The sequence below is a fragment of the Cardiocondyla obscurior genome, linkage group LG13 (assembly GCF_019399895.1).
Source record: "Cardiocondyla obscurior isolate alpha-2009 linkage group LG13, Cobs3.1, whole genome shotgun sequence".
Classification (NCBI taxonomy): Eukaryota; Metazoa; Arthropoda; class Insecta; order Hymenoptera; family Formicidae; genus Cardiocondyla; species Cardiocondyla obscurior.
The window spans coordinates 1409607-1437366 of NC_091876.1; the positions used below are offsets into that span (position 1 = coordinate 1409607).

A 27760-nucleotide genomic window follows, 5' to 3' on the forward strand; every position below is an offset into this window, starting at 1 on the left:
GGTCTGCGCCGCCGTTTACTCTGCCGCCCGGGCGGTCCAGAGAACCGGAGGAACAAGAGCGGCGGCGGCTGAGAGTGCTGCGGGCGAAGTCTCGTTCGTTTATTGCATCGAGGATACTGGAGTAAGGCCGAATCCACGGCGGCTCACCGGAGAGAACGGTCGTATCGCCTTGAAATATCCCCCCCGTCTCCCTGCTTATGATACAATCACCGCGATTATTATGTGCCTCTCGATCGTTGTGCAATCGAGATCGGCGGAAAAAACAGATCTTTCCCCGTCCCGCTTTTTCCTCCCCCGTAGATGAGGGATTGTCTCTCGCGCGCGGCGTCCGAGAGGATACCTAGCGCGCACCTCGCGAATCGCGTCCCGACCTGGGTGTCAACGGCCCCGAGAGCAAACCCGGAGGAGAGATCTCGCCGCGATCGCACGGAAAATCGGAAGATCATCCCGCGAGCGAAATCGACGCGGACGTCGTTTACGTGCGTCAGCATCGCGTGCGGCTTTTAGCGCAACAGGCGCTGTGAAACCGGTAAATTATAGGAATCGCGGATACCTATTCTTTTTCTTTTTTTTTTTTTTTTTTTTTCTTTTTCCAATGACGTTATTTATGCGAACAATAAGCGGTGAAATAAACGCCGTGAGATAACGCTGGGGAAGTTAATAGTTACCACGCGCGCTTGAAAGTATTGACGTACGAATTATGATGGCAATTGCTTAGAAGGCTATTTATTCGTTTCAGTTGTCGCGGTTATTCGTTTCGATAATCTATATTTTTCTTTTCATGTCTATAAACTGACGCTTTCCTTATGTTATTGAAACAGAAGCCCTGTTTTCCTGTCTTACATGTTTTGATCTTACAATAACAGTGGGCGAACGGAGAAACGAAGGAAAGAAAAGTATATTAAAAAAAAAAAAGCTACATATTCAGTTGCGAGGAACGAGAAACATTCCCGCGTGTAGGTGACCTCGCGTACCTGCTGCGGAAAAAAAATAGGACGAGGCAATGCGCCTCGTTAACAATACGTTCCCTTGGAGTTCCGCTGAGAGGCCTCGACCGGGCGTTCTCCGCGGCAATCCCTCCAGTTCCTCGGAAGTTTTTCGATCGCTTCCGCGAGAAAACCGTTCGAAAAAAAAAAATTTTTCTTTCCTTCTTTCCTTCTTTCCTTCCTTCCTTCCTTTATTCCCGTACCGTCGGCCTCCACCGTCTAAATAGCGAATTACGTCACACTTTCGAAAACGAAAGTGCAACGTATGAAAGTCACGATTACGCAAGCGACTAGCACAAGTTGGTAGGTTCGTGAATTGTATAGGGTCACCGTGCCGCCGCGCATTGAAACGTAAAGATCTCGGTCACTTTATGGGATAGAGATACCAATTGTTCCCCTATTAATATTCCATTAATGTTCTATTACGCGAAACGACGGTCGCCTCCGTCGTTTTTTTTTTTTTTTTTTTGCGCGCAGCTCGACGAGAGCCGCGCCGAGATTCTACACGCCGGTGACTTTCGGACCCCGGTCTCGAAAATCGAGGATCTCTTCCTTGAAAATTTCTCCTCTTATTTTACAGGTATGCGACCAGTTCGTTTTTATAAGGCCAGTAAAGTGAGCGGATCGAATTGTCCGCCCGATCGTTTAGGATTAATGATCTGTGCCGTTAACAAGGAACCCACCCGAGCAATTCGCTAGTACATAAATGAATAAACAAGGCAAGAGTATATAAGTAGATTTTACTTTCGGCTACCTGCCCGGGTACGTGTTTTTATTTCGGACACTTTTTAGCGGTATTTCAAATGAGATCTAACCAGCGAACGGTATTTCCTATAAAAGTTGCACGTGCCAATTTCTGGCAAACGCGTGCACCGCAGAGTCTATTTCGCAAAATTCGAGCGTAATGTAAAAATAGAATAAAATAAAATATTTGCTTTTCTGAAAGCCTGGTGGAAGCAGATTTAAGTAGACTATCGTAGGAAATACCGTTTCTCGACTGGAAACGGGTAAAGGCACTTTAATTGGAGAAATGGTGGTCAGTATCTCGCCACGCCTCACACTCCTCTCTTTTCCTTCCTTTCTCTGTTGCGCGTTCGGTATAAAAATAACTAACAGATGTAAGCGACACAGCTCGCCTTTCGTTCTAGGTAACGTCAAAGGTGAACGACCTTTTTAATGAGGTGCAACATCAAGGATCTAATAACTTACGATTCCGTCATACTTAATAACGTACTTGAGACGAGCGGGGACGAAGGGAAAATTCTTCGAGAGATGGTAAAGAGAACGCGGCAGGCTTTCAAAGACGATGTGCCAGAGCCGCTAATTTTTTTTTTTTCTGCGATGAATTAGATTAAAAATTAATCGCGCTTCGTAATGTTTGCGGTTTGCCTAGTAGAACTCAAGAGCCCAGAGAGCGCGCGATAACAAAAATAATATAAGCGATGCTTTTCAGCGATCGTCTCCAGTAATCGTTCTCTTATCATCGAGGTGTGGCAAACAGTCGCGTGTAGAATTACCCGGCTCGATTCCGTGTTCTCCCGGCGATTTGAAACAAAGCTTAGAGTGTTACTGACTCTGTCGCAAGGTATAAAGCAGGCAACATCCGCCCCCGATCTTCGCGCGATAAAGTCGCCGAACGGAAAAGGAAAAAAAAAGGAAAAAACAAAAGAAAGAAAAGAAAAGAATAAAAAAAAAAAAAAAAGACATGGCAGAAGGGACAATTGTGTCGGACGAGCGATTGCACGATTATTTACACACGTACGCTGAGAGCATCAACCTGAAGAATCCGAAATTTCGCATAACCGAGGCTTGCAATAAGGGTGACAATTACGTTAGCCTCGTGTGTCGCGTCACCCTCGAGGGTGTCGAGGACGGCGAGGCCAAGAAAATCGAGCTTATTTTAAAAACCACGCAGAACTACGTTAACGACCTACTGCCCAGCAACAAAGTGACGAAAATGTTCCAGCGCGAGGCATTTTTCTATCGAGAGGTCTTGTCTATCTTCAAAGAGACCCTGAAGGACCGCGGTGGAATCGTTAACCGGTTCCCAATTTTGTACGACGTTAGAGATGAACCCGGAAAAGAGGTAATTTCGCGGTTCACCTATCGCTAAGCCATCCGATTCGCGTCGATGAGGCAATAATGTACATACGGGGCCCCGAGTATCGTGTAATCGCATATGTAAATTCCATACGTTGCCTTTACATAATCCCTTTTCTTGCGCGGATATAGCACAGCCGCGTAATGAGGTCGTAAGAGAAAGATAATCGCTCCGCGATCACTCTTTTCCTTTAGGGAACTTAAATATTACGTTAAATAATTGAAGAACGATTGCCGGACGTAAAAAAAAAATAAAAATAAAAACCACCTTTAAACGCCATTGTTACTTTGCAAACGTTATATCTCTCATTTCGATCGGCGAAAAAGCCGCTTGACGTTCTTTGCACGTCCTCAAGACAATGCGTTTCGCGATGCGTTGCTAAATTGGCCCGGTGAGATTTATACGTGTAATAAAACCCAGGCATCATGTCGCGAAGTGAAATGTCGATTTATAATGACACACGGACACGCGGGCACGTATATGCGCTTGGCCCGGGCATAATAAACTGGTTTAAAGATTATCAACTGAGACATAAGGTCCGGTTAACCTTTGCATTACGCAATAAATTTGCTAATAGCCAATCTGCAGTTTAAGCTTTCAATATGAAATAATCTCTTACACTTCGGCTTCGTTTCGAAGTTTGCAAAAGCGTGCAAAATTTTTTTTTTCCCCCATTAAACTCGGAAACCGCAACCCTCCGACTATTCGTTCGAAAGCCGTCGCATTCGTGCTTTATATAAGAGAACGATTGGCAATCGTAAATCATCACGTGTGCCGCTATATCTTCCGCAATTTTTGGAGCCTTTTCACCGTTCCCCATTTATTTAACAGTAAAAGTCGATACAATCAATGCCAGGCACGCGGTAGAAATAAGGAGCTAAAGTGTCTAATAATTAGATGGCTCGCGAAAGTAACACGTACACCTTCTTGATCCCCGCTCAGCACGTAACATCACGTACGTAATAGCCTGACATTTTGATGAAAGGACTATTGCGCGTGAAACGTCAAAAAAAAAAGTGAGTTAAAGTAATTACCTCCTAACGCTAAAGATGCTTTTATCTTATCTTATTTTACACAATGTGTTTTCCATCTAATTATGATTATACTTGACTGATAAAATCTTATCGCCGTGAAAGAAAAGAATTAGATCTCGTTAGATCAAATCAAACTTAAACTTTGTTCGTATGAAACGAGATCATTGAAAATATATATTTTAAACGAGGCATTAAAAAAAAAAATTTTTCCCGGGCAGAGAAAACTAAATAAAATTTGCAACTTATTGCCATTTACGTTACATTCGCGCTACTTTTTGTGAGAAACATTAGTTATATTATATACTTGTGTGCACTCATATATATATATATAAAAAAAAAAAACGCTTATTCATCATTAAATAATTGTGAAATCTCACTGGATGACGTGACTCGACAACATTACTATTATCATCTTCAGTTATCTCATAATATGATAAACTTTCACGTGTTTCTCATGTAGCGCGATTACTAAGATTAGATTTGTATCGTTTCTGCAAAATATGTAAAGTGATGTAAGCAATGTTCAAATTACGAGATACTATAATTTATCACAGATACTGATGCTAGAAAATCTATCGCCGGATGGTTTTGTGATGGCTAAGTCAAAAATTATGGATTATCCGCATCTCAATTTGACGTTACGATGCTTAGGTGAATTACATGCGTACAGCTTTATCACACGTGTCGCGAATCCAACGGGATTCGAGAAATTGAAACAAATGGACGACCCTATATTTTCTGAACAACCCACGCAAACAAGTGAATCTACTGAGAAAATTTCTAAATTACTCCAGAACATCATATTAGAGGTACTTCACGTTTTGTTTAACCCTCGAGATTATCGGCTTTAAATTTAAAGTCGCCTTTTCTTTTACCTTTATTCTATGTGCAGGCTTTAGCAAACGAAGATAAACATTATTCCGAAAGGTATAAACGATTTAAGGATAGTATGCCGCAAAGTCTATTTCATGTAATCGATGGAAAAGCGGCCGAGCCATATGCCGTTGTAAATCACGGTGACTCTTGGACCAACAACATACTTTTCAAATACGATCAAGTACGTATGATTAGATACTTCCTCGATAAGATATAAACGTTATTCTAAGCATTTTCTACATTAACAACGTAAGTATACTTTCACATATCTCACTTGTCATTTCAGGAGAAAAATCCTTGTGACTTGCGTTTCATAGATCTTCAGGTATCTCGTTACGCATCTCCCGTTTTAGACTTAGTTTACGTACTTTTCTGTTGCTGCACACAAGAAACAAGGAGTCAATATTTCGATCAAGTAATACGGGAATATTATGAAACGCTATCCGTATGTATTAAAAAGGCAGGTTATGATCCTAATATTCTTTTCCCTTACGAGATATTGTGTCAACATTTGATAAAATTTGGGAAATATGCAGCGGCAATGGCTACTTACACTATACACATATTTACTAATAAAGATGTGGAAATAAAAGATACATATAACGAGAATGTACTCAAAGACAGAGTAAAAAATGATAGCTTATATAGAAATATGTTAATAGGAACTTTCAAAGATCTCGTGGACAGAAATTATATATAAATTAACACTTTCACATTAATATTGACTTGACGAATATCAATGACAAAGGAAAGTTTCCGAATAAAAAATTTTCATTTATATAGACAATTTGTAAATATAGAATAATGCTACTACTTGAATTTTAATAAAATAATTTTTATAAGCGAGTTTACTCAGGGACGAAAATTGTATAAGAGATATATTTTAAACTGAGATTTACAATCTGAAATATACAAAATAAAGGCAATATCTATACTACATTGTTCAGTAGTAAAGGGAATACTAGTATGGTGATGTATTTTTACCTTTTAATAATAAGGTCGTCTTGGATTATTCTGAAAAAAATGTAATAATAATAATTAAATTACTTATTAGATATTATTTTGTTTCCGTTTTTTATTATAACAATTATGTTACTTACCAATGGATTAGGCCTAAATCTATAAGCAAGCATCATTCTTTTTCTATATGCATCAAATTCGTCATCATCTCGAGATACACCATCTGGTCTTTCGGATCCAAGACCTGCGCTATCAAGTCTATTCGTAGCTCTGAAAAAAACATTGTTAATTAAAAATTAAAAAGTGCGATCTAAGAAAATATGCGACAAATATGCGATGTAAGAAAATATGCGACAAATATGCGATGTAAGAAAATATGCGACAAATATGCGATGTAAGAAAATATGCGACAAATATGCGATGTAAGAAAATATGCGACAAATATGCGATGTAAGAAAATATGCGACAAATATGCGATGTAAGAAAATATGCGACAAATATGCGATGTAAGAAAATATGCGACAAATATGCGATGTAAGAAAATATGCGACAAATATGCGATATAAGAAAAATGACGATAAATAAAAATTATGCGATATAAAAATAGTATTACTTGTTAATTGGTTCAATACGCCCGCTACCCTCGCTACCCAATCCTTGTCCTTCGCTCCAACCAAGTTTTTGTAACATTTGAAATCCTGTAAGCAGAAAACATTATTATATTAACTAGATTTAACTTAGTAATTAATAATAACTAACAGTATAATATCATCAAATTCAATATAATTTTATTATCAAAATAAAAAATATTTTTTTAAAACATACCTATATTATCTTCTTTTAATTTGTATTCTTTGTAGTCGCTCAAATCAGGCTCTTTCCCCTGTTTTACGGCATTGTATTGTTCCATAAATTTTTTTAATTCATCAGGTGGTAAAAAATCACCAATGTGATGTTTGCCTTCCGCTTGTGCGGTTAATTCCTCGGCCCACATCTGCGTTGCCTCCATTTCAGCAGACCTCAATTTATGTTCCCAAGTTCCTCCCTCTGTCTCCTCATCACTGTCATACTCATATTTATGTTTCCCTTGTGCTTCCAAACGTTTCAATTCTTCTCTTTTTCTTAAGAGATTTTGGTACAAAAGATTTATCTGAAAAGTGTATTTTTTACATTTATATATGACTAAATGCAGATAACTCCAATATTACTATACCGATTTTTTATTGATGCAATAATAATTTACCTTATAATGATCTTCCGCTTTTTTCCATTGTTCTTCACTTAAATCGAGCGTGCCAAATGTTTGTCTCGCATAATGGATAAGTGCAGGGTCGTTCCGTGAAATTTTGGTAAGCATTGGATTCTTTGATTTAATTTGTTGTCTTTTCGATGGAGAAGGTATTATAACTGCAGGTTGCCCAATTTGTCCTGGTATAGCTATGCCAGGTTGCGGAAGTATAGCACCGGATCTATTACTAGAAGGTACGTTTGTTTCTGCAACAAGGACTTTATTATCTGGATCACCCCAGCGACTACGTTTTCTTCTTTTCCGTTCTTCTTTATTATCTTCCTTTGATTGATCCCCTAATAATTATGTACGAAAAACATGTATTAATAAAACTTAATATTTTAAAACATTATCGAATTGTACATGCAGCCGTACTTACCAGATAGAATTAAATGAGATTTCTGAGATTTATCCGCCTCATCATTGTCACTAAGGGCTTCTTCAGGGCAATAAAGTTCCGCTCCACTGTTCTTCTTATCCTTATCTGGCTTCTCCGCACGTAATTTTGAAACCAATCCCCTGTACTGCAGATACGCTGCACTTTGCTTTTGGTGCAGAAACCTTGATTAAAATGATACTTAAAACGCTGTCTAGTAATATGTATTCCTATAGATACAATATTTGTAAAAATATAACGTTAATATAGCAACAATAATTAAATAATAGCAAAAGAATTATTTTAAAATTTTGTTTGGATTACGGAAATTAAAGGTATTAATATTACACATACGTTTGACATTTTTTTTAAATACGCGTAATATATAAACATTAAAAACAAAAAATAGCATAAGCTAAAAAGTATATATAATTTTTTTTTTTTTTTTTTTAATATGATTTTATTTGGAAAATATTAGTAAAAATAAAATATAAAAATCTATGAGAAAAATAATTTCCTATATTAAGTTATAGATTGTCAAATGATAATATAATACGATAATTACGATTATAAAAAAAAAAAAAAAAACATTGAATGTGAAAATAAAATTATTTTATAAAATTTAAAATTAACTTGCTTTAAAAAAATAAAAAAAAATCATATAGACGAATTTCTGTAATCAGCAAATAATTTTGCACTACAGTTAATACTTAGGAATGTTAATATTTAGGAAAACACATATTTGCAACAATTCACATTAAGCAGCCATTCAATAAAATTGTACATTCAATCTTTTGTGTTACTAAGATATCAGAAACTATATGATAAAGATTTGTACAATGTCCTATAATACAAAATAAAAGATTATCGTCCTAGATATCATAAAAGTATTAATTATATTACAAACGAGGAATAGGGAAATGGAAATACAAAATGAGGACCAGTGAGGACAGTAGTTACCATAATTTAGGATCTTGGGCATTCTTCTCTCGCACTTCTTGTTCAATCTCATCCCCACAGTCAGCCACGATTCGTGCCAGCTGCTCAGCCTCTACTAAACACACTTAGAATCCTTCGTCAGGTACTTTGTATAATAACGTTCCAAATATCTCTATACGCGTTATATGTTTGTGTGCTCTACTTTAAATACTAAATCTTACGACAGATTATATTCCTAATATTATTAAAATTGTGCAAGAGATTAAACAACGCATTTAGTGCTTACAAGTAACATTACACAGCTATGTGACACAAAAGAAATAAATTTCTTAAGTGTAATATCATACCTTGTTGTTCAGAATTTTGTAGATTAGCCGGCGGTCTCACAGGCGGCGGTATTTGTACGTTAGGAGGACCCACCGAGATAGGTACCTGATTGGAAAGAGCATAGCCACTGGACATAAGACCGCGCGATGGTGCTGCATTAGGAATGACATTGGGCGGTGGGATATTTGGCGGCGGAATATTTAAATTTGGTGGTGGAACCGAATTGATAGTCGATGGGACGGTATGCACTGGTGGGGGCGGTGACATTATCATAGATGTTATCACGTTTGGTGGTGGGACATTCGCTACATTTGGTACGGTCACCACAATGGCCTGTGAGGCTGTAATAGGCATCATGGTTGGAGGCATTTGCGACATTGGTGGCAAAATATTGGGCGGAGGTATGTTAGGAATATTCGGGGGTTGTAAATTGGCATTGCACGCTGGCGGCGGTACGCTACACTGTTGCGGATTTTGTATGATGTGTTGCTGTGGATTTGATGGCGAGGCCAAATTCGGCATTTGCATAGTTTGCGACATCTGCATATTTGGCGGTGGAACATTAGTATTCGGTGGAATGCTCTGAATAGGAGGAGGCGGTGGAGGACGTATGATATGTGGCGGTGCAATTTGCATTCTCACGTTATTAGAATGCTCGTTTATGTTCGCGTAATTATTGTTAAAATTTTTCGACACGGGTATCCTCTGCATGTGTGCTGACGGGATATTCGGTGTTAAGTTCCTTATGTTTGGAGGGGGTATATTTGTCATCTGCATTTGCACAGGTTGCGACATAAGGGATGGGATGGAAGAGACGTGGTTGTTATTTTGAACTGGGAATTGCTGGTTAAATTGAGGACGTTGCCCATTCTGAGACTGATTATAGCTGTGCCGTGTTTCTGGACTAGGCGGCGATCTTCGTCGAGTAGGCGATGGACTTGACGACGAACTGTGCTTTCTGTCTGAACTTCGTCCCCATCGTGTATCATTTCGTCTGCGATCGCGTCTACCGTCCCAGTCTCGATTTTTTTCGCTACTGCGTTTTCTTTCCCGGTCTCTTTCTCGGACAGTTTCGTAGCTCCTCTCGTCTTTTCTCTTATCGTCTTTATCCTGTTCTTGCTTGCCAGTTGTTTTACTAGCAATCTTTTTAAATTGGTCAAGGAAACTGCCATCGTTGGCGAATACATTCATCGTAGGCTTTTCGTCATCTTCCCTACGAACGAACAAGATTTTATTTTTGAATAATCGACACATACACTTTATTCAAATACGACTAGATTGAAGAATTCCTTACTAGAGCAATTATTTCGAATTTATTATACATGTTATACTTACGTTTATTACTACTACAAACATTAATTAATATTACTACGACTGTGTGCACGATTCCTCTCTCATATCAATTCGTAAACGAGCTAAGGCCCGATCATTATTATAAATAAAATAAATAATTAAAATATATAATCCTCGCGTGTAAATCATAACGTAAATTTCCACCTGAAAGCTCGGCTAACACGACGTGATGCGACAAAGAGAATCACTTACTTTGGGGCACTCTTGCTGCTTGTTGTCGTCGAGGTTGACGAGCTCGACTTTTTCATGCATTCCACAGCTTCCTTCGCCTTCTGTTCCTGCATCTTTGCTTGGATTTCCATCTTTTTCTGCTGGATGATCTGCTCTTGCTTTGACATTTGCGCGAAACGTTCATTTCGCGATGTTTTCGACACAAACGGATCAGATCCCTTCACGCCGCGATACGCCATTTTTACCGCTCTTCTCGCCCACAAGCGGCTTCAGATTTCACACACGGACGATTATAGATTACAGAGTATGTTTCGAGTTACTTTTTTATCGCGAGATCGCTCGTCGATTGATACAAAAGATCTACCCTCGGCTACGCGCAACCGAGCTCTGTACTTCATCGGACAATGTCGTGTGATGTCGGACATGCATACATATTTTTACTCGCATAATGCCTGCCAACCGAAATTGGCGAAAATGGCGGTTCGTAGCGAACTTTATTGGAACTAAAAAAAAACCCGCCCGTTCAAATTAGATTTGAAAGCTGACTGATCGTGCCACTAAAAAAAAAGAAACAGAATAAATATAATTAATATTTAAATGCATATTTAAATTACATGTAAAAAACAAGAGATGCTTAAAGTACCCTGTAAGAATCATACATCTGTAGTTCATTGCTGATAATAAAAATTATTTATTATAAAACAGTTTTTTTTTAATTATAGAAGAAGTAAGAGTAAAAAACGCGCGCGAAGCGCGCGTTTTGTAATATCTAATAATGTAAAATTACAATGACATAATAGTAGTTAGCATAAAATAAAACGTTCGATTATGGTCAACGTATGTACTGCTTGTGCTGTAATTATCGATCGCATTGACCATTAAAACTAGTATTATACCATGCGTAAATTATATAAAAATTTCTCCAGATATAAAAAAATATATCTTTTCTTTTTAAATATTTTGGACAGTACTCTTCATATTATTTCATTGATAAAATGTATATAAAAATAATTTATAACACATACAGTTGTTAATTTGTAAAATGTGCTACCATATCTTCGTCAATAGATTATTTTCTGAGTTTGGAAAGCTTATTACATAAAGCAGTTTCAAAAAATTATCGTAAATAACAATTATAATAGTTGCAAATTTGTGTCAAATTTGCGAAAGTGTGTGACTGAGAAAACTAAAATCTGTGAAATGTTTTACTAAAAAAATCTATATGTAAAATTTGTTTTCGTAAAATCGTACAAAATCATTAAAATATATGTATAAAAAAGTGAGATATTATGCACTGAAAAATGTGTATATAATTATACCTATATATGGTTAAATATATACACATAATGCACATGCATATGTATATATGTATATATACATACATACATAAATATGCATTATTGCTATTATGCTGTAATTATTTATGTCTATACTCGACAATTGTTTGATGGATCAAAATGGAATACTTTATCTTTGGAATATAATGCAAAATGACAAAAAAAATTAAAATAAATATTGAGTAAAGCAGTACAAGATTACTGCTTTTCAAACAACATTATGCTTTTAAACATTATGTACAAACTTGTATGCAAATTTCTATTTAAAATCACAATAAAAAAAATGTTGTTATTTAATCTGTTTTAAACAGCCATCGATAAAATATAAAAAATGTTTAATTTAATGTGTTACTATTAAATATGTCATATCATTCTCGATATTAAACACGAAAATGATTTAACATCTGATTCATTTAAAAAACATATAAGAGAAAACTAATGTTCAAATTATCATTTGCAATTCTTAAAATTTCATGATAGATTTTGAAACATTTCGTTTAATAATATTACGTGTGCATTCAATAAATATATTTTTTATAAGATCCAAATATGCGAACCTTTGAATTAAATAAAGATTCCATACCTTTTCCTTATAAAAAATATATTCGTCAAATACGAATAGCGCTCGTCGTCCTTTTGAACAATGATAATGGAACATGAATATTTATATCATCTCATCGTTATTATCACTATTGATTTCATCTTCTAAATCGTTATATACATTATCCTCATATCAGCTATCAGGGACCTAAAATTATTAAATAGTGTTTTAAAAAAAATTAATTTAACGAGACTATAGATAATATTTAATAAAGTAAAAATATTTGTTCTTACTTTCCACTGTAGTTGAGTGCCCACTTCGTACAGTTCCTTCAACGTTGCTGTCAATGTGCCAGAGCTTTGCAATTCTTTATATTTGCGATACAGTTCTAAAGCGGCACGTGCATCTTCAGCCGAATCGTGAGTTTCAGACTGAATGTTTTTGCCCAAAAAATGCCAAGTTAAAAAGCGTAGTGATACCATACGATGATGAGGTAAGTGAAATAATAAAACTGTATCTATTATTTGCTCTGGCGGCACTACCAAATTTATCACCCTACAAAGTTTACGCGTGCATTTAAATAAAAAAATATCATTGATAAATTATTGTATAGATATCAAGCAGAATTTTACCTAAAGTCGTTTTTTAAGCCGTGCCCAACGAAGATTATGCCGTTATCCACTAAAAACCTCAACTTTTGATACGTTGATTTCAAAGTTGTAAGGTGTTTACTGCTAAAGTTTGCATCTAAATCTCCCGGCTGGATTCCGCTAAATTTGGTTAAATAATCGACCACTTGTTCTTGAGTACTTATATAATCATCTATAAATGCTTTACCTTCCAATGGACCGTGCCTATTAAAAAAAAATAAAAAAATAAAAAAATAAAAAAATAAAAAAAATTTAAAAAAATAAAAAAATTAAAAAAATTAAAAAAAATTGTAGTATAATCAAACAATTTTTTTATTTAATCGGATTAAAAATAGGTTTATATAATAATTCGTAAAAAGCGTACCCGCGTATACAAGTGATCCGTGCAACTGACATATGACTTGGTTTTATAGTTGACATTTTTCCATCACTGCGTAATTCAGCTTCTTCCTGATTTAAGGTAACAAATTCTGCATCAATTCCTACCAACTCTCCTGCAATAACAATGTATATTAAAATATGTGTATATAACAAAATATGTTAAAACTGTGTTTATATAAAAAAAGAAATTATAAAAAGTAAAGCTGTAAAAAGTATACCCTTTTTAGGCATTTCATCTGATGACAGAGGAGTAAACGTAATAACTCTAGTTCCACCACTACGAGCGATACATTTATCTTCTCCAAATACGTCGTATGTAAGGGGGCTAACAAACTGCGTTGGTTCGGGTGCAGGTATCGCTGTATAATGGAGCACACACGGCACTTTCCAATCAAGATTAAACCATACTGCTTCTTGCGGTGTTACTGGTTGTATACTGTAATAAACGTCGCAGTAATAACAAACTCGACATAGATAAAGATTTTAAATATTAAATCGACATATATAAATATTAATCGACATAGATAAAATTTTTTAATATTAAAAAACTCACCAAAAGTCATTGAAAATGTACCACTGTGATACAGCATTGCCAGTAGATCGTTCGTGATAATTTGGTCCAACTTTTAACAATGCTACGATGTTCCTTCGCTCCTCATTATTTTTATCGTCAATATAACAAACAACAGCACTAAGACCATACTGTATAATTTGGCTATTACAAGAAATTTCCGGATTTGTACTTTTCACGGGTTTGTCGCCTTCCACATTCGGTACTACACTACAGTTTTCAACATTTTCTTTCCGATTATCACCGGTATTTTCAGAAACTATTTGTACAGCTTTATCATTTTGACCGTTTTCCACCGTGCTCGTCTGTGCGGACGTACCGTTATTCGATTCATTTTTTGGTTCGGTGATTTTTTTAACAGACATCTCTCCGTTTTCTTTAAGGAAAATTTCTATGTTGTGAGGTATCCAAGAATGTAAATAATACAAATGACTAGGAGGCGATGTGGCTGGCGTTGTTGACGAAGTCGATGGAGTAGAAGAAGTTAATACTTTCTCTGTCTCTGTAAAAAATAAATTAATAATTAACATTAATTCAGAGCGATATATTATATATGTGCAACGAAAGAATTGTTTACCTGATTCACGACCAACGTGTCTGAATCGACATCCAGTTCTTGTACAATTATTACCGTATCGACAGAGTTTTGCAGTAACAGGCACAGGACTAGAACTGGGACTACTTTCTTTTCCCGTCAACACGTTTTGCACAACAATGTCCATCTGATTCTGCCAAAACGCCTTATCCTGTAACAATTCAAACTTACGACTTCGAGAAAACGAGCATAGCATGCGGCTTTCGTGCTTTGGTTCTACGCGCGCTAGGATTATACTACATCTAATCTAATGTATTGTAAGTACCTGCTGAGTATCTAAGCCGCAGTTTAAAGCCAGTATTTGAGGTAGTTTAGTCAATTGTCGAGATTGGAGAGTAGGTGTAAATTTCTGGCAATTATCACACCATGCGGGTGTAATTTTCTCAGGTCTTAAACTGCGGGCAAGAACACTTGTGAACGGTACCTCTTCAGCTACAAAAGGTAAATCTTGTATTCGCCCGCGAGCAATAAATGGATGCACTTTTAAGTTAAGATTACACGAAAAGTCGATTTAGTGTATAAACTGTTAAACTTCAATATTATTAGATACAGCAACGCTTTATATATTAAAATACTCAAACATGTGGATACATACAGCCAAAGTTTCAATCATTTTACACACTAGACACACTTTTCGTCCAGCCGAAGCTTTAAACGCATTGTTTCAAAAAATTGCTTACGAGGATTAACTAATTCCGGATAAACCAAATTACAAAGTAACATGATGGAATGTTTTGTAGCTTCTTGCCCACATTTGAGACAGCGATGTATGTGCATTTGTTCGGATCCAAATAGACGACTGATTTCTGTTTCATCATCCCGCACGTCATTCTCTTCGGATTTTTTGGTGGTTTTGTCTGTACCCGTAATAAATGTGCATTCAAGATTAAAAATTAAAATTAAAACTAACGAATATATAATTAACAGTTCTATAATACGGCATATAATTTCTGAGATTTTCTTGCATCAGTCATTTATTTATTTAAAATAATGTATCAAATTTATAACTAGATTTTAATTTTTTTTTTTTTTTCGAATTAAATAACATATAGGTTATGTATTATCAAGATAAATTTAAAATTATTGTTCATAAAAAATAAATATATACATGTACATTTACCGTCAAAAATGGGGTTCGTAGTGCTGCGACGGCGGCTAGCGTACGTGATCTTAACGTGGTGTGCGTCGAATCACACACGAAGCACGTGCGTAGATGTCCACGGAACACCGGTCACAGAGGAATGAGGAGGAACGCACCTTACTACTACTACTACTTAACTCATACTCGACGACCGAGAGAGGGAGAAGTCACATACGCTAGCCGCCGTCGCCGCAACAAATGTACATGCACATATTCATTAAAATTATTTAATACAATTAAATAATTTCGTATCAATGTTTTTATGTTGATACTAACGCACAGACATTAATCACATATTTAAAATCCCAGGATTCTTGTGTAAATGCAAAATCATGCAACTTTTGGAAATTAAAATAGAAGAATTTGGCTGCTTTTCTTACTATAAAAAAATGTACATAATTAAAATAAGCGATCTAAAAAATAACAAAAAGCATTGCTATTATTGGTTTAATACGAGATCAATATACATTAAAAAAAAAAAAAAACATACGCGTGAACGTATATTGCAAAAATTGCAGCTGTGAGATATCCTAAGAACGTAAGATATAATGAGATTGTCAAGTTAATAATATTTCAATAATTTAAAACGATTCGATACTTTCGTAATCTTGCGTTAGACATAATTTTACTTACAGTTATACATGTATAATGACCATTTTCAAATATCTCTTGCTCTTTGAATATATCGCTGCAGTTGAATAAAATAAATTAAAAAATTAAATCACATACAAATTGAAAAATAAACACAAAAAGTGCCCAGTGCAAAGGATACACGTGAATTGTGTTTACCTTTCGATGTGATCCACATATATTTACCATCCTCCTCCTGCTTTCTCTTTTTTTTCCTTTCGTCGTCATGGCTTCTATATCGAGATCCGAGATCCTCCAAAATGCTGGGAAAGTCTTGTTCGTTATAAACAAATGGAGGGTATTTGGAACCCGATTTAAGTCGTGCTGCCTCTTCTTCCTTTTGCTGTCGCTTCCTAGTTTCCAATATTTCGTAGTGTATTTGATGTAGAATAAATCTATTCCAGCTCTAATACAAAAATTAACTATAAATCTTTATGCCGATGTATTACATTTATATTATACGCTAATCTTTTAATTATTATCGTACTTGTATGAGCATAATCAAATTAATCTTTTTCTTGGATTCTGGATCGTTTAGTATAAGTCCTAATGCTGACGCTTCCCGAACTGTCCTAAAAGCTCTAAGAAAATTTGCAGCTTGGCAAGGAAATCCTCGGGATGTATCCAGCATGTGAAACAAAAATCCCAATTCGCAAGAAAGACAAAACTCCCGTTGGCATGAATGTGAAAGCAATGCTACCCTTACAGGCTCGCAATAATAAAGCAACTGCAAAGTACGAACGTATTTTATTCACTGGTCAAACTCACTTCGAGCACTGTAAATTTTTTGCGCTTACCTGTAGCATAGCATTGCAATAACTGTTGGGAAGTGTGGCCTCTAAGCCACAAAAACTGGTTCGATTGTATTGATCAAAATCGAAATCATCGTAACCAAGTCGTGAATATTTCAACTCAATTTTACGATAACGTTTAGGTATGGCTACAAAGGTGCCGTCATCTGTTTTCGACCGTGAATCCCCCGCGAAAGGCTTCGCGATTAAGCCCCGCCGTTTTTCCAAATTGTACGGTATCTGCAAAAGAGGTATTATTTATTTTTACTTCACAATAAATATTTTTCACCAAAATGGTATCTAGTTTGTAGAATTTGCCATGCGTTATATGTGAATTATCGAAGTACGGTTTATACAGTTTAGTGCATGATAGAGAATAGACTCTCTGAACTGTGAAAAAAATAAATAACACCTATTACAGAACGCGTAATGGAAATTAAACCGATAATGCGACGCGCCGTATTAAACTTACGCATAACGTCGTACGGTGTACAACCTTTATTATTTCACTCGAGTACAATTTTGAATACATTTCGTGCAAAAACATATTTTATATGTGAATATATTAATCGCTTACCCAGATAATTGAGCGAAACATATTCAACAACAAAAAAAAAAACCCAGATTAAATGCAATAAACGACAAACGTATAGCGCGGGTAATGAGATTTACGGTAGTAAAGTATCAAGCTAATCGATAAGATATAGAATTTATGGAAGCATATATGATCGTGGAAGATATATGATAAAATTTTAATATTTAACACTATACCAATAATAAATATTAAAGATTGTTAAATTTTTAAGTATGCTACTACTTTAAAATTCTACAGAATACATTAGACTAGTTAACGAAAATATATCACGTCTTTTTTCAGATTAGGTATAAGTATCACGAATTGTTATCAGTCTTAATCACATGACAAAAAAAAATTGTTTTAATTAAATATTTTACTACTACGTTAAGCATTAAATTTCAAGTCGACACATCGTTTTAATTAATTACGCTAGTAAGACTTTGTCAAAATCGCGAAAGAAGACATTTATATATATTAATATATTTCTTGATAATAAAAATAGAAATATTGATAACAATTTAATAGTGAAAGCGATATTAAATTCAAAATTAAATTAGAAACAAAATAACTTGCAAAACTTGGCAAAGATAGAAAAAAAATTCATTAAAAAAACGTGAATGCAATTTAAGATAATTTGAAAAAAGAAGGAGGAGAGTATTGTAATAGAGTAGGAGAATATTGTTTTCTCACTTGATTTCTACGAAAAGCCTGAGGATTTGGCGCATATCCTATTGTTCCCTGCATTTTCATGGTATGCAAAATTTCGGGATCTATTGGTGGTGTTTTCCTGTGGAAAAGAATAATTATTAAACACTTGTTTTTTTAACTATACAGAAAACATCTACCTGTAAACTTTTTTTAAGTATTCTTCAGGCCAATCACTTAAAAGTGGTTGATCAGTGTATACCATGGGTATTGTACTGAACGGTGTAATATCGTCATCAAAAGGAATTGATGGTATTGTCTCAATTGGATCAGCAAATTCTGTAGGCCTAAATAAAATTAAAATAACAATTATACATTTCCGACCTCATTTTAATTATTTTTATTATCAATTACCCAGCCATATTATTTTTTTTTTTTCGATTATACGTAAGCAATAATTGCGATCAAAAACATAAAAATTAAATTTTATTTTAAAAAATTACTCACCTAGAAAATGTATTAAATTGAGGTTCCGGGTTGTTAGTAGCCATTAAATGTATAGAACCCGCCAAATCTCCGAAGCAAAGACATTGAGATGTGGAAGCTACATCAAATGATAATATGGTCGCTCCACCAGTAGCAACCTAATACATGTATTTTTATGAATATTTTCTATATATATATTTTTTTTTATTTTTACATCTTACTTTTACATTTATAATCTTAATTTTAATTATACCTTTCAGTTCTAAATTTATTAGAAGTTTACCTGATATAAACATGTCATTGATGGTTGTACATTAGCATATATTGTGTCAAGTAGTTGCATTTGACCTAGTGGTGATACCACTGCAAGACGGCTGGAATAACTCGGTAGGAACTTCAATAAGAGAGGATATACTATGGTAGTAACTGGACTTAACGCTCTCATTTGTCTCAAATCATACGCCATTAAAAATCGATCGACGGTAAGACCTTGACGACTAATTTATAAAATAATACAATGTATAAATATATGTTTGAAAATACACATATTAAATATAAAATTATATTAAATTTTATATTAAATTAAATATAAATTTATTTATATTTAATTTTATATTAAATATATATTAAATATAAAATATAAAAATACACATATTAAATATAAAATTTTTTAAGGCTTTTTTATTTCACATCTTACCTGTTGCTAAATCCACACGTAACAAGATAGTTTCCTTGAACGTCGAAATCACTCAAAGAACCACTGTGTGTGTCCAAAGTATGTTCTATTGATAATGTATTTGGATCCCTGAGATTTATCCTTCCCACAGGATTACCAGCACATATAAGTCTGCTGTGTTGTCTGAGAATTGCGCAACCATTTTCATCTACTTCCACCTAAAAACACAACCATTGTATCTTACGCTCGGAATTAATCATTTAACGCTTAAATATTAGACTTACTAATCCAGTCTCTTTTCCTCTAGTAAGATTAAAGTCGATTATTTTATCTTGATGTCCTCCCATAAGTAATCTGTTTGGCGAGATTTGTAACATACACTGCATATCGTTCATATTCACAGACCTATAATGATATGCATTTATTTAAATCTATGAATGACACTGCTAGTACAAAACATATATTACAAACGTATAATACACACGTATGAGTAAATATAGGTATTCCTCTTCGCAATTGACATCTCAATTGACTCTGAGTTAGCACTAAAATACCCTCATCTATGGTATTAATGTGACGTATCTCCTGTGTTGCATGGACTTGAAATGAGGTATACTTTTGTAAACCAGGTCCATAATATGATGTTACATGACCCTAAAACAAATTAATAACATTAGTAAGTATTTAGTAACGCAATTAAATAATGTTATTTAAATATTCATATATGTATATATAATAAAAATAAATAAAATTAAATAAAGCAATGTACCCCTTGATTTCCCATCCACATAAGCTCCTCCATTGTATCAAAAGTGGCAGTGGACACTCCAAATCTATCTCCTCCATCAGCAAGCAATGCTCTGGTTTCATGAAATTCAGCACCAGTGAAATCCTCTCCAAACTGCTCTGTTGCAGGTACATATTCATCTCCAGGTACAACATAATTACATTCCTCCCCTGCCATAAAAGAAAATTAATTAATTGAAAATCAATAACTAACATTTACATATTGTATTTACAAAATCAATTTCAAGTATTTTATACTTCCTGTATACAAAATAAAATAAAAAATTATATTATAAATTAAATTAACATAATAATAATATAAATTAAAATATTCTTTTTAACATTAAAGTTAAACACAAGGTAGAAACAATTGTCGGAACGCGGAACAATCAGAGCTTCTTCGTAATCGCGGTGTCGAACAAAACAACGGACGATCCTTCGCGGTGTCACAGAAACAGCTGATGTCAGCTGATATCGAGGCTACGCGCGTTAGCGTTCGAACAAACGAATGTTGCGGAAGGTAGGAACGGACGCGCGAGCGCGCAACAAAGGCGATCCTTACTTGGCCCGAAGGGTAGCAACTCCCGCGCATTTTTCAGCGGGCAAGATACTTACAAAGTAGTTCTTGCTCCTCCTCGCCGCTACCGTGGTCCGTGGCCTCTACCGTGGGATCGTAGTGGCCCAGCACCGGGTAGTCCATGATGCGATTATGTTCAGGCTACGTCGTCGCGGCACATCGGAACGTCGTCGTCGGTGGCGGCTGCTGCGACGTGAAGGTGACACGAGAACTGCGTCTTGACGGCGATCGGTCCTCTTATCATAATATACGGCATGCACGCGGCGAACACACACGCACACACGCGCAAATATGCACGTTAGTCGCCTTGGCAACTGTGCAACAAGCGGAACCACTTTGCGCGCTGCACTGCCGCGATCCGGGTTGGAAAATGGACGATGGTGGACGGCCGCGTTTCCTCGTGTTCACACGCCGAAGCTGCGCATCCCGCTCGCTCAGGCACAACTCATGACCACATCGGCACGTCGGCGCGATTTCGCGAGGCAAAGATGCACCGCGTCCTTGAACACTTTCGTGAGCATAGACGTTGACTTACGTTAAGATATACTACTGAAAAATAAGACGTCCGAGTGTCTGAACTGACGTCCGTTGACTCGTACTACGTGCTCGAGCCGCAGGTAAGGACCGTCCGGTGGCGGCTCGTAGCGGATCGGCGGATTTTCGTGGTACTTGGTAGTACTAAACGTTTCCGGTCGCGAACGTCGCGGTTCCACATTTCCGTGACCATTGAAGGAGATCAAAATCGTGTCTCTAGGAGGTGATTGACTCGTTTTGGATACCGTCAAGTCGTCAGAATGACTGCTATACCCGGAACGGTAGCGTTCGACGAGTACGGCCGGCCTTTCATAATTATCCGGAATCAAGAGAGGCAGCAACGCCTTACCGGTCACGACGCAATCAAGGTAAAATGACAAACCTCGCACTTACGCTTTTCTGTCTTTTTTTTTAGCGTTGAAGCGTTTAGGCCAAATCGTATAGAGATGAGCTTTCGTCTCTTGTTTGTTAAAATTTTTATCTATGATTTAAGTATGGCCGGAAGGAATTTAGAATAATACATCTCAATGTGTCTCTTCAAGAGACTTGAGATTCTTTGTGACCATATTAGGAGATCCATAACTTGGAGCTTACAAATATTGTCAAACAATAATTTAGCATATCTTTTAATTACAGTCACATATTCTGGCAGCACGCAATGTGGCAAATATTCTTAGAACATCTTTGGGACCCAAAGGATTGGATAAATTGATGGTAAGCTCAGATGGAGATGTCACAGTTACTAATGATGGTGCAACAATTTTAAAAAATATGGATGTGGACCATGAAATTGCTAAGCTGATGGTCCAATTATCAAATTCTCAAGATGATGAGATTGGTGATGGCACTACAGGAGTAGTTGTATTAGCTGGTGCACTTATGGAACAAGCTGAACAATTGCTGGACAAGGGAATTCATCCCATTAGAATTGCTGATGGGTTTGAATTAGCAGCAAAATGTGCATCAGAGCATCTCAAGATAATAACAGATGATTTCAATGGAACTCCAGAAAATTTGGAGCCTTATATTGACATAGCTATGACCTCATTAGGGTCAAAAATGTAATTAAATTTTTTTTTATTACTTTAAACTTTTTCATTTGCAATTGTTTCACTGACATATTTTGTTTATGCATTACAGTGTTAACAAGCATCACAGACAAATGGCAGAAATAGCTGTGCAAGCTGTACTGGCAGTTATGGATCCTATTACACATGATGTCAATTTTGAACTAATCAAGATAGAAGGAAAAGTTGGTGGTAGATTGGAAGATACTGTTTTAGTACGCGGTGTTGTTGTAGATAAAGACTTTAGTCATCCACAAATGCCGAAGGTATATAGTATTGAAAATGTTTTCATGTGATATACATTTTTTTATATTTATATATTTAATATTCATATAAAATTCCAGAGATTAGAAAATGTTAAAATGGCTATCTTGACTTGTCCATTTGAACCACCAAAACCCAAAACAAAACATAAGTTGGACGTTACATCTGTTGAAGATTATAAAGCTTTGCGCGATTACGAACGTGAAAAATTTACAGAAATAGTGAAACAAGTCAAAGATGCCGGTGCGACACTGGCCATTTGTCAGTGGGGCTTCGATGACGAAGCAAATCATCTCCTGCTGCAAAATAACTTGCCTGCAGTTAGATGGGTTGGCGGTCCAGAAATCGAAGTAAATATTTATATTTTTTTTTCTTCAATTTCTTATAAAGTTTTATTATTACTATTGCTTGTTATAATGATGAGAAAATAGCGTTAGAGGAGGTACGAGAGTTCGGAGAATTGGCCTGTCTTAATTACGAAAGTATTGATGTTCTCTTGCAAATTAATGTTATATTAATTTTCGAGAAAACTAACGTCTTTCTGAAATTTGATAGCTAATGATTTAATTCTTGTGGTGGCTCCAATGATCCAAAGATTATGAGATCTGAATAATTGTGAATTTTTTTTCATATTATTCATTTTATAAATAAGATACACACGAGAGAATCCAATACTTTTTTCAGCTTATTGCTATTGCGACTGGCGGACGCATTGTACCTCGCTTCGAGGAATTGACGCCAGAAAAACTTGGTCACGCCGGTGTTGTCAGAGAATTAACGTTCGGCACGACAAAGGATCGAATGATGGTTATCGAAGAATGCAAAAACTCACGTGCCGTGACGATTTTTATTCGCGGCGGTAACAAAATGGTACGTGGCGGCGATAAAAGTCATTTAAACGCGCAAGGAGAATTTCAGTAGTACTTTTTTCGATGTGCATAACTGGCCAGACACCTTGCAATAATAATGCATTGCTGTTATTTAATCTGTTCAATACTTTATATTAATTAAACTTATTTCTTTGCAATGCGATATTTGTGCTGCTTAAATAATTTTTTGAATTTATAATAGTTTATGCTGTTTTTTATATTTATAGATTATTGAAGAAGCAAAACGATCAATACACGATGCGTTATGTACTGTCCGTAATGTGGTAAAAGATAACAGGATTCTTTACGGCGGAGGTGCAGCCGAAATATCTTGCGCGTTAGCTTGCATGGCACAAGCTGATAAAATCAGCACTTTGGAACAATATGCCTTCCGTGCATTCGCCGAAGCTTTAGAGAGTGTTCCTATGGCACTCGCGGAAAATTCAGGTCTTTCTCCGGTAGACACCATAGCAGAAATTAAAGCACGTCAATTAGCCGAAAAAAATCCCGCTCTTGGTATCGATTGCTTAAATCGAGGTACAGCAAGTATGTATCGATGTTTATATATAGTTTATACACATTATATATTGTTTTATACACAAATCACAAAATTATTACGAGTTATTTTTTACAGATATGAAAAAACAAAATGTTATTGAAACTCTGACGAGTAAAACACAACAGATATTGTTGGCTACTCAGCTCGTCAAGATGATATTGAAAATTGACGACATACGATCGCCTTACGGCAACGGCGAAGCTTAAAAACTAAGCGTATTTAATTATATTTTACCACATTAAATATTTTATTCTCTTTGATTTGTTTTGTATTTTTTAAACCTAATTTCTCGTATTCCTTCAAATTTTTTTCTTTTTTTATCACTTCTATATATTTTTTTATATAAAAAATATAGAAATAAGTAATATTTTTAAAAAGTAAAGAATATACTTCTATTGTATAATTTATAAATCACGTTATTGTATAATTTGACAACATTTTAAACTTTCAAACGCTTCTATCAACATTAGTTTTATTATTAGCAAAATATAACACCAGTTATAAAACTATATGTATAAACATATATTTTATACAGTTTTTGTACTTAAATTATGTCATTCAGACATCTATTTTTTAATTCGTTATCCAGGAAATTAAATTGACGCATGTTTCATGATCCAAATAAATATAACCTACAAGTGAGCCTTCAAAAATACCCAAAAATATACCGACAATTACGTCCAATATGTGATGTCGATGCATTAAAAGTCTGGTCATGCATACAGAAAAGGACCATGCTAGTAAAGGTGGTGTACATATCAAAGGTAATGGCCACAAATAAAAAAAGAAATACACAATGAATGCAGCACGAGATGCATGTCCAGATGGAAAGGCATATTTATCAGGGCCTATTGCGAATAAATCGTCATTAACAGTCGGGCGTCTTCTTCTTGTAACAGCCTTGATTACTGAGATGAAAATAATATCGAGTATCAAACCTGAAATAATTTTTCTATTTATATCTCTTGTTGGTACTAAGTAACAGAATTAAATTCTAATAATAGAAGAACATTGCCTTATATCATACCTAATATAAGATTTATTTGCATTTGATATAATGTTTTGCTGTTGAAAATCCAAATTGACACAACAGACATGATGAGCCATGGTATGCCATGGCATGATATCTACCATGAAAAGCAATAAATACATACAATTAAAGATTCTTATAACAGTATATGAAAACAAACAATTATCCATACCTCCAATACTTTATAATGTACTTTTAACTGCTTCAAAGGCAGAATTTTTTCAATCAGCTTGACAAACTTGTCTGTCAAGTAGGCATCCACTGCCAATGCCTTTCTCAACGGCGTTGGAACCTGTCTTTTATTAGACTTGAAAAAAAAAATAAAAAAGACATTAATTATTCCTAAGTTACTCTTTCTCTTCCTTTGCAAACAAATTAATTTGCAGAGAAAAGAGAAATAATATAGGTTTGGTTTTTTAACCTACACTGGCTGCACAATACAGTAAAAAAAAAAAAAACACATGGGGATACAAATATATAAATAATTGGTTTATAGAGAATTGATAATTACCTTTGCCATACTGTGTTCTTCCTATAACAGCTGTTAAATGTGAATAAACTGTATCAATATCGAATGCACTTGACACATTTCTGTCAAAAAGACTGAAATACTTGCAGATGATTCATGCGGCACTTTATTAGCATTTATTGGCCCGGATTCATATTTTCTTAAATACAGTCTTATTTAGTTTTCAGCCTATCACGCAGCTGTATTATTGTCTCAAAACGACAAATGATTGCAATTAAAAACCGCTTGCTCCAACGTTCTAACGAATTCGCTCGCGATGGTCTTTACGTCTGCGACTACATCTATTACGTCGCTCTTGTGCGCCGAGACTTACAATGACCAATCAATTTTCTTATGTACTAGAACCATGCGCACGCTTGGCGTGCGCTATTTATTCGATATATCCCAATTCGTACGCGTTATTATAATTGGGGACATTAATTACAATAATTTCTTGCCGGTTCAAGAAATTAAATTACATGAAACGAAAAAAAAAAAAAGAAATGATGCGACTTACCATACAGCGGAGTTTAAAAATTCTACCGGAATCTGTAACATAAAAAAAAATATATTAATAGAGACATGTCAGGTAATGAGATTTATAAAAAAAAAAAGATTCTTTTTTTTTTTTAATTTATACTTACTTAAAAGTTGCTCCGCTGAGGCAGGATACCCATCCTGGGCCTGCTCCTCCTCTCAGTTCGGACGTCGTGACGAGTCCTCCTTCCGCGCACAAGTCACTCGCGAACGCGACCGTGATTTTATATTCGCGAAATTTACTGAACACTATATCGCGCGTTATTTTTCGGCGTTCCTGAAAAAAGAAAATCCTGAAAAAAAAAACAGGTTACAGACTTACCGAATCTGCATACAGCGGAGTTGTAAAATTCTGCCGGTGGCTGTAACATAAAAAGGAAAATATTAATGTAGACGTGCCGAAAAATTAATAAGATTAATAAAAAAAAGATAAAAATTTTTTTTTAATAAAGATATAATTTAATAAAATTCATGCTTACCTATAAGTTGCTCCGCCGATGCATGATGCCTCCTGGTGGGCCTGCTCATCCTCTCAGATGGGACGTGACGAGCCATCCTTCCGCGCACTGGAAACTCGCGAATGCACTCCCGTAAAAAAAGAAATCGTAAAAAAAACGCCCGAGAACTACCGGCACACCCGAGACGACCGACGAACCGGCTGCGGTTCGTATGATGACTGATATCGGCGCACGGCACTTTAAGTTCTCATTAAACGATGCGAAGCAGCGGAGTTTCTCTTGATCTGAAACACACAAATTAAAGAATTATTTTGTAGATATCACATTCAAAGCATTTTATTCCAAAGACAAATTTATATTTACCCTGGGGTTGCTCCGCCGGGGCAGGATACCCTTCCTGGGCCTCCTCCTCCTCTCAGGATGTCCTCGGGAAGTCGGGTTGATCCTTGCTCTTGCACCAAGCGGCGAACGAAACGCGGTCGCGATATGAAACGTTCCTCGCACTGTCTTTCTAAAGTTCTTTAAATCTCGCACTGTCTTTCTCAAGTTCTTTAAATCCCGTACTGTCTTTCTCAAGTTCTTTAAATCAATCACTCGAAACACGTTGAGAGTCTCAGCCGCGACGGAGAAGACGTGCGCGAGGTGCGGATCTCACGTTCTGACGATGGCGAAATGCGAGATAGTCCACGATACTTCCGAGATAGTCCACGACACTCACGAGATAGTCCACAATACTCCCGACCGTCTCAAATCTTCGAATTCGATACGAGAAACGGGCTACGACGCACGGATGTCTCGACATTTTCGTTTCGAACTCGGACCGCGTGCTCGCCATGACCTCTAGTAGGACGCAGTAGTTGTCGAGTCATTGTTCTGCGCACTGGACACTCGCGAGATAGTCCACGACATTCCCGACCGTCTCAAATTCTCGAATTCGACACGAGAAACCGGCTACGACGCACGGATGCCTCGACATTTTCGTTTCGAACTCGAACCGCGTGCTCGTCGTGTCCTCTATAGTACGCAGTAGTACGAGTCACATAGTCTATTACCAACTCACGATCAGGCGATCTATGGAGCGCTGTGATTGGTCGGCTCGCTAGGAGAACTACACGTCGACCAATCACAACGCTCCATCA

At 36.0% G+C, this 27760-nt stretch overlaps 6 protein-coding genes across 11 annotated transcripts in view; 2 read left to right on the forward strand and 4 right to left on the reverse strand.

Annotated features, from left to right (window-relative positions):
* The window catches only part of LOC139107523 (angiopoietin-4), a 13096-nt gene extending 7099 nt beyond the window's left edge, over positions 1–5997 (reverse strand). For 2 of the 4 annotated variants that reach the window (XM_070665194.1, XM_070665197.1), the window contains exon 1: positions 5272–5368. The gene's annotated coding sequence lies outside the window, so the exon portion shown is untranslated. Of the gene's footprint in view, positions 1–5271; positions 5376–5981 lie in introns of those variants that run through there. The other 2 variants (XM_070665196.1, XM_070665195.1) reach the window with 2 other exon arrangements.
* LOC139107538 (uncharacterized) lies at positions 2692–6057 on the forward strand. The gene is made up of 4 exons (XM_070665222.1): positions 2692–3072; positions 4676–4930; positions 5014–5178; positions 5284–6057. The coding sequence occupies exons 1-4, from the start codon at positions 2692–2694 to the stop codon at positions 5695–5697; spliced, it is 1215 nt and encodes a 404-aa protein (XP_070521323.1). The 3' UTR covers positions 5698–6057.
* Positions 5861–10810, reverse strand: LOC139107521 (SURP and G-patch domain-containing protein 1). Its single transcript, XM_070665188.1, has 9 exons — positions 10433–10810; positions 8908–10100; positions 8582–8684; positions 7625–7806; positions 7201–7541; positions 6783–7107; positions 6571–6655; positions 6098–6227; positions 5861–6011 (listed from the first exon to the last, which is right to left on the reverse strand). The coding sequence occupies exons 1-9, from the start codon at positions 10648–10650 to the stop codon at positions 5985–5987; spliced, it is 2604 nt and encodes an 867-aa protein (XP_070521289.1). The 5' UTR covers positions 10651–10810; the 3' UTR covers positions 5861–5984.
* Positions 10811–10868: 58 nt separating this feature from the next.
* Pan2 (PAN2-PAN3 deadenylation complex catalytic subunit PAN2) lies at positions 10869–21154 on the reverse strand. Of its 3 annotated transcripts, XR_011546522.1 has the most exons (22): positions 20834–21154; positions 20202–20389; positions 19917–20086; positions 19717–19837; positions 19454–19650; positions 19040–19253; positions 18778–18914; positions 18471–18617; positions 18316–18412; positions 17055–17288; positions 16745–16984; positions 16417–16663; positions 15167–15343; positions 14752–14918; positions 14469–14637; positions 13874–14393; positions 13539–13756; positions 13304–13433; positions 12922–13143; positions 12583–12844; positions 12332–12496; positions 10869–10968 (listed from the first exon to the last, which is right to left on the reverse strand). XR_011546522.1 is itself a non-coding variant. In XM_070665181.1 (21 exons), the coding sequence occupies exons 1-21, from the start codon at positions 20916–20918 to the stop codon at positions 12482–12484; spliced, it is 3930 nt and encodes a 1309-aa protein (XP_070521282.1). In that variant the 5' UTR covers positions 20919–21154; the 3' UTR covers positions 11079–12481. The 3 variants fall into 3 exon arrangements, 2 of the variants coding, with proteins under 2 accessions (XP_070521282.1, XP_070521281.1); XM_070665181.1 differs by lacking the exon at positions 10869–10968 and having other exon boundaries at positions 11079–12496; positions 16444–16663; XM_070665180.1 differs by lacking the exon at positions 10869–10968 and having other exon boundaries at positions 11079–12496.
* A 283-nt stretch (positions 21155–21437) lies between these two features.
* On the forward strand, positions 21438–24348 carry LOC139107528 (T-complex protein 1 subunit epsilon-like). Its single transcript, XM_070665204.1, has 7 exons — positions 21438–21697; positions 21966–22390; positions 22470–22662; positions 22741–23010; positions 23345–23530; positions 23757–24075; positions 24164–24348. Exons 1-7 carry the CDS (start codon positions 21590–21592, stop codon positions 24292–24294), a joined length of 1632 nt encoding a protein of 543 aa, XP_070521305.1. The 5' UTR covers positions 21438–21589; the 3' UTR covers positions 24295–24348.
* Positions 24081–27310, reverse strand: LOC139107545 (polyisoprenoid diphosphate/phosphate phosphohydrolase PLPP6). The gene is made up of 7 exons (XM_070665239.1): positions 26985–27310; positions 26643–26905; positions 26271–26525; positions 25630–26175; positions 25291–25425; positions 25116–25215; positions 24081–25026 (listed from the first exon to the last, which is right to left on the reverse strand). The coding sequence occupies exons 4-7, from the start codon at positions 25636–25638 to the stop codon at positions 24662–24664; spliced, it is 609 nt and encodes a 202-aa protein (XP_070521340.1). The 5' UTR covers positions 25639–26175; positions 26271–26525; positions 26643–26905; positions 26985–27310; the 3' UTR covers positions 24081–24661.
* Between the last annotated feature and the right edge of the window lie 450 nt (positions 27311–27760).